General features: G+C 66.5%; 2 protein-coding genes across 2 annotated transcripts; both read left to right on the forward strand.

The window, feature by feature from the left end:
* Positions 1–5,779: 5,779 nt before the first annotated feature.
* On the forward strand, positions 5,780–9,946 carry LOC135185463 (SLC35A4 upstream open reading frame protein-like). The gene is made up of 3 exons (XM_064162231.1): positions 5,780–5,795; positions 9,236–9,459; positions 9,569–9,946. Exons 1-3 carry the CDS (start codon positions 5,780–5,782, stop codon positions 9,764–9,766), a joined length of 438 nt encoding a protein of 145 aa, XP_064018301.1. The 3' UTR covers positions 9,767–9,946.
* A 73-nt stretch (positions 9,947–10,019) lies between these two features.
* Positions 10,020–11,268, forward strand: LOC135185486 (probable UDP-sugar transporter protein SLC35A4; the record flags this gene model as incomplete). The annotated part of the gene is given in 4 exon segments (XM_064162255.1): positions 10,020–10,422; positions 10,425–10,682; positions 10,684–10,923; positions 10,926–11,268. Coding segments are annotated over 4 exon segments (1,104 nt in total), but the record flags the coding sequence as incomplete, so codon positions are not given.
* Between the last annotated feature and the right edge of the window lie 589 nt (positions 11,269–11,857).

Genomic DNA, 11,857 nt, shown 5'->3' on the forward strand with positions numbered 1-11,857 from the left:
TCCAATGCCCCTGCCCTGGTCACGTCTCTGCCCCTGCCCCGGGCACAGCTCTGCCCCTGCCCCTGCCCTGTGCACAGTTCTGACCCTACCCTGCCCCTACCCCGGGCACGGCTCTGCTTCTGCCCCTGCCCTGTGCACAGTCCTGCCCCTACCCTGCCCCTGCCCCGGGCACAGCTCTGCCTCTGCTCCTGCCCCTGCCCTGCCTCTGCCCCTGTCCTGGACACGGATCTACCTCTGTCCCTGCCCCTGCCCTGGGCTCAGCTCTGCCTCTGACCGTGCTCATGCCCTGCTTATGCCCCTGCCCTGAGCATTGCTCAGCCCCTGCCCCTGCCCCTTCCTTGGGCATGACTCTGCCTCTGCCCCTGTCACAGCTCTGCCTCTGCCCCTGCCATGTCCTGCCTCTGCCCCTGCCCCGGGCACTGCTCAGCCTCTACCCCTACCCCTGCCCTTGGTACTCCTCTGCCTCTGCCCCTGCCCCTACCCCGGGCATGGCTCTGCCCCTGCCCCTTCCAATGCCCCTGCCCTGGTCACATCTCTGCCCCTGCCCCGGGCACAGCTCTGCCCCTGCCCCTGCCCTGTGCACAGTTCTGACCCTACCCTGCCCCTACCCCGGGCACGGCTCTGCTTCTGCCCCTGCCCTGTGCACAGTCCTGCCCCTACCCTGCCCCTGCCCCGGGCACAGCTCTGCCTCTGCTCCTGCCCCTGCCCTGCCTCTGCCCCTGTCCTGGGCACGGATCTACCTCTGTCCCTGCCCCTGCCCTGGGCTCAGCTCTGCCTCTGACCCTGCTCATGCCCTGCTTATGCCCCTGCCCTGAGCATTGCTCAGCCCCTGCCCCTGCCCCTTCCTTGGGCATGACTCTGCCTCTGCCCCTGTCACAGCTCTGCCTCTGCCCCTGCCATGTCCTGCCTCTGCCCCAGCCCCGGACATGGCTCTGCTTCTGCCCCTGCCCTTGGCACAGCTCTACCTCTGCCCATGCCCTGCCTCTGCCCCTTCTTCTGCCCCTGCCCCTGCCATCTGGCACGGCTCTGCCACTGTCCCTGCCCCGGGCACTACTCTGCCCCTATCCTGGGCACAGCTCTACCCCTGCCCCTGGCCATTCCCTGGGCATGACTCTGCCTCTTACCCTGTCCCTGCCTTAGCCTCTGACCCTGCCCCTACCCCGGGCAAAGCTTTGCCCCTGCCCTAGGCACGGCTCTTCCTCTGACCCTGCCCATGCCCTGCTTCCACCCCTGCCCTGGGCACGCCTCTGACCCTGCCCCGGGTACGGCTCTGCCTCGGTCCCTGCCCATGCCCCTACCCCAGGCACGGCTCCGCCTCTGCTCCATCCCCTGGCCCTGCCCTGCCCCGGGCACAACTCTGCCTCTGCCCATGCCCTGGGTACAAATCTGCCTCTGCCCCTGCCCTGGGCATGGCTCTGCCTCTGCCTATGGCCCTGCCCTGGGCACGGCTCTGCCTCTGCTTTTGCCCTTGCCCCTGCCCCGGGCATGGCTCTGCCTCTCCCCATGCCCATGTCCTGCCCCCGCCTCTGCCCCTGCCTCTGCCCCTGCCCCTGCCTAGACATAGATCTGCCTCTGCCCCTGCCCTTGGCACAGTTCTACCTCTGCCCCTGCCCCGGGCATAGCTCTGCCACTACCCCTGCCCCTGCCCCTGCCCCTGCCTTACCTCTTCCCCGGGCACAGCTCTGCCCCTGACTCTGCCCCTGCCCTGCCCCTCCTCTGCCCCTGCCCTGTCCCTGCCCCTGCCTTACCCCTTCCCCGGGCACAGCTCTGCCCCTGCCCCTGCCCTGCCCCTGTCTCTGCCCCTGCCCTGCCTCTGCCCCTGTCTCTGCTCCTGCCTCTACCTTTACCCCTGCCCTTACCCTGCCCATGCCCCTGCCTCTAACTCTGCTCTGGGCCCTGCCTCTGCCTCTGCCCCTGCCCCTACCCTGCCCTTGCCTGCGCCTCTGCCCCTGCCCCTGCCCTGCCACTGCCCCTGCCTCTGCTCCTACTCCTGCCCCTACCTCTGCCCCTGCCCCTACCTCTGCCCCTGCCCCTGCCTCTGCCCCTGCCTCTGGCCCTGCACCTGCCCCTGCCCCTGCCCATTCCTCTGCCTCTTCCCCAGCCCCTGCCTCTGCCTCTGCCCCTGCCCCTGCCCCTGCCTCTGCCCCTGCCTGTGCCAATCTCCCTGCCCCTGCCTCTACCTCTGCCCCTGCCCCAGCCTCTACCTCTGCCTCTGCCCCTGCGCCTGCCACAGCCCCTGCCCCTGGCTCTCCCCCCGTCCCTGCCCATGTCCTGGCCCCTACGCCTATCTGCCCCTGCCCCTGCCCCTATCTGCCCCTGCCCCTGCCTCTGCGCCTGCCCCTACCCTGCCCCTGTCCCTGCCCTGCCCCTGCCTCTGCTCCTGCTTCTGCCCCTGCCCCTGCCTCTACCTCTGCCCCTGCCCCTGCCTCTACCTCTGCCCCTGCCTCTGCTTCAGCCTCTGCCCCTGCCCCTGCCCAGCCCCTGTCCCTGTGCCTGCCCGTGCCCTGCCCCTGCCTCTGCCTCTGCCCCTGCCTCTGCCTCTGCCCCTCTCTCTGCCGCTGCCCCAGCTCCAGCCCCTACCCTGCCCTGCCCCAGCCCCTGCACCTGCCCGTGGCCCAGTCGCTGCCTCTGCCCCTGCCCCTGCCTCTGCCTCTGTCCCTTCCTCTGCCCTGCCCCACCTCAGCCCCAGCCCCAGCCCATGCCCCTGCCCCTGCCCCTGCCTCTACCTCTGCCCCTGCCCCAGCCTCTACCTCTGCCTCTGCCCCTGCCCTGCCCCTGCTCTGCCCCTGCCCTGCCCCTGCCCCTGCCTTACCCCTTCCCCGGGCACAGCTCTGCCCCTGCCCCTGCCCTGCCCCTGTCTCTGCCCTTGCCCTGCCTCTGCCCCTGTCTCTGCTCCTGCCTCTACCTTTACCCCTGCCCTTACCCTGCCCATGCCCCTGCCTCTAACTCTGCTCTGGGCCCTGCCTCTGCCTCTGCCCCTGCCCCTACCCTGCCCTTGCCTGCGCCTCTGCCCCTGCCCCTGCCCTGCCACTGCCCCTGCCTCTGCTCCTACTCCTGCCCCTACCTCTGCCCCTGCCCCTACCTCTGCCCCTGCCCCTGCCTCTGCCCCTGCGTCTGGCCCTGCACCTGCCCCTGCCCATTCCTCTGCCTCTTCCCCTGCCCCTGCCTCTGCCTCTGTCCCTTCCTCTGCCCTGCCCCACCTCAGCCCCAGCCCCAGCCCATGCCCCTGCCCCTGCCCCAGCCTCTGCCCCTGCCCTGCCCCTGCCCTTGCTTCTGTCCCTGCCTGTGCCTCTGCCCCTGCCTCTGCCCCTACGCTCCCCCTGCCTTTGCCTCGGCGCCTGCCCCTGCTCAGGCCCCTGCCCCTGCCACTGCCCCTGTCCCCGCCCCTGCCCCTGCCCCTATCTCTGCCCCGTCTCTGCCTCTGCCCCTGCCCCTGCCCCTGCCCCTGCCCCTGCCCTGCCTCTGCCTCTGCCCTTGCCCCTGCCCTTGCCCCTGCCCCTGCCCCTGCCCCTACCCCTGTCCCTGCCTCTGCCCCTACTCCTGTCCCTTACCCTTCCCCTGCCCATGAGTCTACTCTTGCCCCTGCCTCTGCCCTTGCCCCTGCCCCAGGCTCTGCCCTGCCCCTGCATCTACCCATGCCCCTGCCCCTGCCCCAGCCCCTGATCTGCCTCTGCCCCTTCCTCTGCCCCTGCCTCTGCCCCTGACCCTGCCCCAGCCCCTGATCTGCCTCTGCCCCTTCCTCTGCCCCTGCCCCTTCCCCATCCCCTGCCCCTGCCTCTGCCTCTGCCCCTGCCCCTGCCTCTGCCCCTACCTCTGCCCCTACCTCTGCCCCTGCCCTGCCCCTGCCTCTGCCCCTACCTCTGCCCGTGCCCTGCCACTGCCTCTGCCCCTGCCATGCCCCTACCCCTGCCCTGCCCCTGCCCCAACCCCTGCCCCTGCCCCTGTCTGTGTCCCGGCCCCTGCCCCTGCCCTGCCTCTGCCCCTGCCCTGCCTCTGCCCTGCCCCTGCCCCTGCCACTGCCCTGCCTCTGCCCCTGCACCTGCCCCTGCTTCTACCCCTGCCCTTCCTCTGCCCCTGCCCCTGCCCCTGCCCCTGCCCCTGCCCCTGCCCCTACCCTGCACCTGCCCCTGCCTCTGCCTCTGCCCTTGCTCCTGCTCCTGCCCTGCCTCTGCCTCTGCCCCTGCCCTTGCCCTGCCCTGTTCCTGCCCCTGCCTCTGCCCCTGACCCTGCCTCTGCCCCTGCCTCTGCCTCTCCCCCTGCCCCTGCCTCTGCCTCTGCCTCTCCTCTGCCCCTGCCCCTGCCTCTGCCTCTTCCCCTGCCCCTGCCCCTGACCCTGCCTCTGCCCCTGCCTCTGCCTCTCCCCCTGCCCCTGCCTCTGCCTCTGCCTCTCCTCTGCCCCTGCCCCTGCCTCTGCCTCTTCCCCTGCCCCTGCCCCTGCCTCTGCCTCTTCCCCTGCCCCTGCCCTGCCCCTGCCCCTGCCCCTGCCTGCGCCTTGGCCCCTGCTCCTGCCTCTGCCCTCCCTCTGCCCTTGCCCCTGCCCCTACCCTGCCCTGCCTCTGCCATGCCTCTGCCCCTGCCTCTGCCCTTGCCCCTGCTCCTATCCTGCCCCTGCCCTGCCTCTACCCCTGCCCTTCCTCTGCCCCTGCCCCTGCCCCTGCCCCTGCCCCTGCCCCTACCCTGCACCTGCCCCTGCCTCTGCCTCTGCCCTTGCTCCTGCTCCTGCCCTGCCTCTGCCTCTGCCCCTGCCCTTGCCCTGCCCTGTTCCTGCCCCTGCCTCTGCCCCTGACCCTGCCTCTGCCCCTGCCTCTGCCTCTCCCCCTGCCCCTGCCTCTGCCTCTGCCTCTCCTCTGCCCCTGCCCCTGCCTCTGCCTCTTCCCCTGCCCCTGCCCCTGACCCTGCCTCTGCCCCTGCCTCTGCCTCTCCCCCTGCCCCTGCCTCTGCCTCTGCCTCTCCTCTGCCCCTGCCCCTGCCTCTGCCTCTTCCCCTGCCCCTGCCCCTGCCTCTGCCTCTTCCCCTGCCCCTGCCCTGCCCCTGCCCCTGCCCCTGCCTGCGCCTTGGCCCCTGCTCCTGCCTCTGCCCTCCCTCTGCCCTTGCCCCTGCCCCTACCCTGCCCTGCCTCTGCCATGCCTCTGCCCCTGCCTCTGCCCTTGCCCCTGCTCCTATCCTGCCCCTGCCCTGCCTCTGCCCCTGCCCTGACTCTGCCCCTGCCCTGCCCTGTTCCTGCCCCTGCCCCTGCCCTCCCCATGCCTCTGCCCCTTCCCTGCCCCTGTCTCTCCTCCTGCCTCTGCCCTTGCCCCTGTCCCTGCATCTACCCCTGCCTCTACCTCTGCCCATGCCTCAGCTCTTCCCTCTGCCCCTGCTTCTGCCCTTCCCTCTGCCTCTCCCCCTGCCTCTGTTCCTGCCCCTGCCTCTGCCTCTGACCCTAACCCGGGCACGGGTGTGCCTCTGCCCTGCCCCAGCCTGTGCCCAGGGCACGAATCTGCCTCTGCCTCTCCCCCTGCCCCGGGCACGGCTCAGCCTCTACCCCTACCCCTGCCCTTGGTACGCCTCTGCCTCTGCCTCTGCCCCTACCCCGGGCATGGCTCTGCCCCTGCCCCTTCCAATGCCCCTGCCCTGGTCACGGCTCTGCCCCTGCCCCGGGTACGGCTCTGCCCCTTGCGGCAGGTGAATGTTAATCCCCCACCTGCAAGTGCAGAGCCCCGGGGCCAGATGCTTCGCATGCCCAAGCACCACTCGACTGGGGCAAGGGAGCAGCTGGACACAGACAGTGCTGGGGGGGATGGGCCCAAAGAAAGGTACCCCAAGAGAAGTGATTGGCAGGTGAGTGAGGAGGCAGTCAGGAATGGCTGTGAAGCCCTGGCCTGAGCCCACCCTCGCTAAGAGGACAGGTGTGCCTGCAGGAGCTGAGGCTTCACCCCTCGGTGGTGAGTGGGGGGGGTGCAGCTGGAGATCTGTGAGCTCACCAAGCAGCTGTAAATCGTACAGGGCTGGGAGGTGGATTTGCTTTGTGCTCAGCCTGGCTTTAAGCTGAGACCAGCAAAGGCACTCACAGGCCCAGTCAAAGGCATTAAGCCAACTCTGTTAAGAGCTGCAGCTGGGCAGGCTCAGGGAGCCTCTCGGTGGGTGGGAGGTGTCCTGCACTGATACCTTATCAGTATCTGGGGGAGCTGACTACAGATTCCTTGGTGCAGTGTCAGAGGGACTCCTGTGGTTACCTTATTAAAGACCTCTCAAGCTGTGCAGGCTGCAGGTCCCCTGGCAGCATCGCTGTGCCAAAGGACTGCACTTTGCTCCTACCCTGGCAGCTTCATCAGATCCAGGGGAAGCTTCCAGTGCCCTCCCAACTGAAGGGCTGACAGGGGGGGGTATGGAATTGCTGTGTTCTGTTCTGCTTTGTTCAATGACTCAGCACTGTTCTTTGCTCTGAAATAGGTCTGGGGGCATTGTCTGAGTGAGAAATCATTTGGGTGCTTGGTACTGCAGCATGAGGTCGTGCACAGCCTGAGGGGAGAGGGAACAAAGTCCTTCCTCCTGAGCCATTGGGAGTGACAAATTCTGCCTATTTCCAGTGCCCATGACCCCCACAGGCCTGTTTGAGAATGGAACAGCTGCCCTAAAGGGGCATTACTGGACATGGGGGCACTGGGGCTATGCAAAGTTACCTCCTAATGGCACTGGGGTGTCACAGTGTCACAGTGTCACAGTGTCACAGCATCACCAAGGTTGGAAGAGACCTCACAGATCATCAAGTCCAACCCTTTACCACAGAGCTCAAGGCCAGACCATGGCACCAAGTGCCACGTCCAGTCCTGCCTTGAACAGCTCCAGGGACGGCGACTCCACCACCTCCCCGGGCAGCCCATTCCAGTGCCCAATGACTCTCTCAGTGAAGAACTTTCTCCTCACCTCCAGCCTAAATCTCCCCTGGCTCAGCCTGAGGCTGTGTCCTCTTGTTCTGGTGCTGGCCACCTGAGAGAAGAGAGCAACCTCCTCCTGGCCACAACCACCCCTCAGGTAGTTGCAGACAGCAATAAGGTCACCCCTGAGCCTCCTCTTCTCCAGGCTAACCAATCCCAGCTCCCTCAGCCTCTCCTCGTAGGGCTGTGCTCAAGGCCTCTCCCCAGCCTCGTCGCCCTTCTCTGGACACGCTCAAGCATCTCAATGTCCTTCCTAAACTGGGGGGCCCAGAACTGAACACAGCACTCAAGGTGTGGTCTAACCAGTGCAGAGTCCAGGGGCAGAATGACCTCCCTGCTCCTGCTGGCCACACCATTGCTGATGCAGGCCAGGATGCCACTGGCTCTCTTGGCCACCTGGGCACACTGCTGGCTCATGTTCAGGTGGGTATCAATCAGCACCCCCAGATCACTCTCTCTCTGGCTGCTCTCAGCCACTCTGACCCCAGCCTGTATCTCTGCATGGGGTTGCTGTGGCCAAAGTGCAGCACCCTGCACTGGGAGCTATACTGGACTGATTCACCACTGCTCTTCTTACTCCCAGGTGGAGAAGGAAAGGCTCTGGGAATCAAAGCATAGGATAATTTGGGAAGAAGGAGAAGGTGCAGCTCCACTCACTGGGCACAAGGTAGTGGTCAGAAGTGGGGAAAAGGTGACTGGACCTCCCCAGCCTATCCTTGAGTACTCTGGTCCTGCCCCCTGGAACCCCCACGAATGGGTCAGTGGTGCTGCAGAACCAATCTGTAACTTAAACCCTATCATCAGCCCAGCAGCAGTGCTAGCAATGATCAGCAGTGAGCAGCTCAGGCCCTAGAGCTGTGAGCAGATCCATGCACACAAATGCAGACTGCCACTGGCCAGCACCGAATGGTTCTGGATGGTGTTAGCAGGAGAAGGAGGGGTTGTGGAAAACTAAATGCTTCCACCTGTGCTCTGCAGATTGATGGCAATGGGAAAGTAGTGAGACAAACATCTGCTGGGAGTCGAGAATGAGCTGCTGGAGCTGTCCAGACCTGGGAAGGATGGGATAGGGACTGGCTCTGCTGGCTGCCAGGGGCACCTTGGCTTAAACAGAGGTTGTGTTCTTTGCTGTGTGCTTTGGCACTGTCACTTCTCTTGCCATGTATCATTCCCTGATGCAACAGGTAGCGTCCAATGTGCACTTTGTGTGCACTGATGGTGTGAGACACGTTCGGGCATTACCCCATCAGAGCCCAGGGCTGGTGTCAAACTGTATAAACCCTCCCTATTTTCCCTAAACCTTTCCTTTGCCTTTCTCCACCACCCCCCCACACCCAATCCTTTCCCCCTCTTTTACCTTCGTTGACAGGGCGGTGTGAGAGTCTCAATCCTCTCTCTCCTTCATCAACACAGACAAAGACTGCATCGTCTCTCCTTAATCTACACAGACAAAGGTTGCCTTTGTTACCTGCTGGGACTCAGACTCGGGGCTTGGCCCAAAGCTCAGGGATGCAAATCAACAGACAGCACCTTGGAAACTCCAGGAGCTCAGCCTGGCTGCAGTGCCCAGGAGGCCTACATCTTATCTCAGCTGCCCCCAAGGGAAAAGGTTTCTGTGCATTCAGGGTATGGACCCCTGCGAGTGCATGAGAACACACAGGGAGATGCCCTGGGGAGCTGCAGCTGGACACTGAGCAGAGAACTGGATAAAAAGGCAGGAGAATGCCTGCCAGAGTGTGGCACTCCCAGCAGACCACCAGTGGCACTCCCAGCAGACCACCAGTGGCACTCCCAGCAGGCCACCAGTGGCACTCCCAGCAGACCACCAGTGGCACTCCCAGCAGACCACCAGTGGCACTCCCAGCAGACCACCAGTGGCATTCCCAGCAGACCACCAGTGGCACTCCCAGCAGGCCACCAGTGGCACTCCCAGCAGACCACCAGTGGCACTCCCAGCAGACCATCAGTGGCACCTCTGCCGGACCACCGAGGGCAGAGCAGCACCAGACCCCCAGAGCTGCACCACCCGAGGAAACTCTGGCAAACTCCACAGAAGGTCACCCCTGGGCCACGCACTCGTCTGTCTCTCTCCCCTCCACCTGCGACCGAGGGTAATATGAGCACAGCTCTTTTCCTCCCCTTCTCCTTCTTCTCTTCTCCATCCTTCTCTTCATCTCTCTCTCCCTTCTCCCCTCTCTGCCTCTGTTTTGCCCAACCTCATCCTTTAATAAACAGTTCCCTGCTGAGCTCTGGTCTCCTTTGCACCTTAATCTCGCACACGGAATCCATAAGAGCTGCTCCTGCTCCTCTGCACACAGACACTGCTCCCCTCTGCTCCTCCGGACACTGGCACCCGGGCACGGCTCTGCCTCTGCCCCTGCCCCTGCCCCTGCCCGGGCACGGCTGTGCCCCTGCCCCGGGGCTCACCCGCGTTCCCCCGCAGGACTCGCTGCCCAAGCTGCAGGACGTCGCCTTCCTGAAGCAGCAGCTGCAGAGCCTGCAGCGCCGGGTGGAGGCCGAGGTGCAGGCCGGCGTGGGGCAGGTACCGCCGGACCCTCCCCCGCCGCCCGGCAGCGCTCGGTGCCAGCAGCCGCTGGGCTCTGCCCGCCCTGCCCCTGCCCGCCGGGCTCAGCCTTGCCTCTGCTCCTCAGGATGGCTCTCTGCTGGCCTCGCCCTTCCTGAAGGGCTTCCTGGCAGGCTACCTGATCGCCAAGCTCCGCTTCTCGGCCGTGCTGGGCTTCGTGGCTGGCACCTGCACTGGCATCTACGCCGCCCAGAGCTACGCCGTGCCCAACGTGGAGCAGACAGTGCGGGACTACATCAGCTCCCTGGGCAGAGGCCGGGACTAGGCTGGGCCCCGCGGCGCAGGGACTGGAGGCTGCTGCTCAGCTGCAGGCACAGGAGCTGCCCGGGGGCACTGCCACTGCGCAGGGCTGCAGGGCGGCAGGGCTGGGCGTGGGCGTCCCGCAGAGCCCCTGGCGGCAGTGGGCACTCTGCTAACCCACAGCAGCTCGGAAGCATCAGCCTGCAGCAGAGGAGCCTCAGGGCAGAGCTGATTGCTGCCTGCCGCCACGCTTGCCACCCTGGCACTGAGGCTGGGCTCTAGGGGCACGCTCGCTGTGGCGCCCTGGGGGGTGCTCACCCATAAGGGAGGAGGCCCCCGTGCCCTGCTGCCACAGCGGGGGTGCAGTAGGCAGTGCCCTGCTGCGGTTGGGCTCATTAAATTCGTGTCTTTGGTCCCTCCTTGCCTGCTCCAGGCTGCGAGGCTGCCCGCCTGGCTGCCCTGCCCTGCCCTGGCACCAGCCCTTCCCTCTGGCTGCCACCTGCGAGCCGCAGCGTGGGAGGGGTCAGAAGGGAGCTGCAGAGGCCGCCGAGCCCAGGCCCCCTGCCGAGCAGCAGCCCCTGGGGCAGCTCCCGGAGGATGCTTGGCACCGCTGCCAGCCGCCTGCTGCGCAGGGGCTGTGGGCGCTGCTGCTGCTCCTCTCCGTGCCCATCTGCGGCTCCCGCGCCCCCTGCTCGCCCTCTGCCCGCTGGACGGAGCCATCCCCTGCAGCTCCGCGGCCGTGGTGCTGCTGCTGGAGCTGAGCAGGCTGGCGGTGGCGCTGCTGCTGCTGGCACCGTGCCTGCCGCCTGCGCCCCTCGGCCCTGCTCTACGCCGCCAGCAGCAGCCTGGTGGTGCCAAGCAGCTCTGGGTGCAGCCCGGCACCTTCCAGGGCTTGAGCAGCCTGCGGCTCCGGAGCACGGCGCTGCTCTGCCGCTGGGGCGGGCTGCGGGCTCGGGCAGGCAGCTCACATCTCCCTGCGGCGCTGCTGCTGCTCTGCCGCTGCTGCCTCGGCTCGGGCCTGGCTGCGCCTGCTCGGGAGCCATCCTGCAGGCCCAGGGCTGCCCCTCAGCCTCCAGAGCCTCTTCCTCTGCTCCCTCGGGCTCCTGCAACTCGCTGGGTCCCTCTGGAGCGGCGCCCAGGGAGGCTTCCTGCAGGGCTCCTGCCCCTGCCTGCTGCTGCTCGTGGCCAGCAGGGCCTGAAGGGGCTGCTGCTGGCGGTGGGGATGAAGCACAGCACTCACCTCACCAGGCTCTTCATCACCTCCTGCTCCAGCCTGCCCAACGCTCTGCTCTCCGGCGCCCTCCTGCAGCTGCAGCTGAGCCTCTTCTTCTTCCTGGCCCTCTGCTGCCTCGCCCTGGCCCTGCACCTCTGCTGCAGAGCCTCCTGACTGCTGCTGCCCGCCCGTGCCAGGCAGAGAGGGCCCTGGGGGTGCTGGCAGAGAGGAGCTGCAGAGGAGGCAGCAGTGCCCAGGTGGACAGCAGAGCCACTGGCATCCTGGGCTGGCTGAGGAGCAGTGTGGGCAGCAGGAGCAGGGAGGTTCTTGTGCCCCTGTGCTCAGCACTGCTCAGGCCACCCCTGCAGTGCTGTGTCCAGCTCTGGGCTTCTCCATTGCAGAGAGCTGCTGAGGTGCTGGAAGGTGTTGAGAGAAGGGCAGCAAGGCTGGGGAGGGGCCTGGAGCACAGCCCTGTGAGGAGAGGCTGAGGGAGCTGGGGGGGTGCAGCCTGCAGCAGAGGAGGCTGAGGGCAGAGCTGATTGCTGCCTGCAGCTGCCTGCAGGGAGGCTGTAGCCAGGTGGGGTTGGGCTCTGCTGCCAGGCAACCAGCGACAGAACAATGGGACACAGCCCCGAGCTGTGCCAGGGCAGGTTGAGGCTGGCTGTGAGGAGGAAGTTGTTGGCAGAGAGAGTGATTGGCATTGAATTGGCTGCCCAGGGAGGGGGTGGAGTGGCCGTGGCTGGAGGGGTTGGAGCCAAGGCTGGCTGGGCACTGAGTGCCATGTGCTGGTTGGTTGGGCAGGGCTGGGGGAGCTTGGAGGGCTCTGCCAACCTGCTGGAGTCTGTGACTCTGGGATTCCTCTGGTGCCTCAGGGGGTACAGCACAGGGCTGGCAGCAGTGCTG

The sequence above is a fragment of the Pogoniulus pusillus genome, chromosome 22 (assembly GCF_015220805.1).
Source record: "Pogoniulus pusillus isolate bPogPus1 chromosome 22, bPogPus1.pri, whole genome shotgun sequence".
Lineage (NCBI taxonomy): Eukaryota > Metazoa > Chordata > Aves > Piciformes > Lybiidae > Pogoniulus > Pogoniulus pusillus.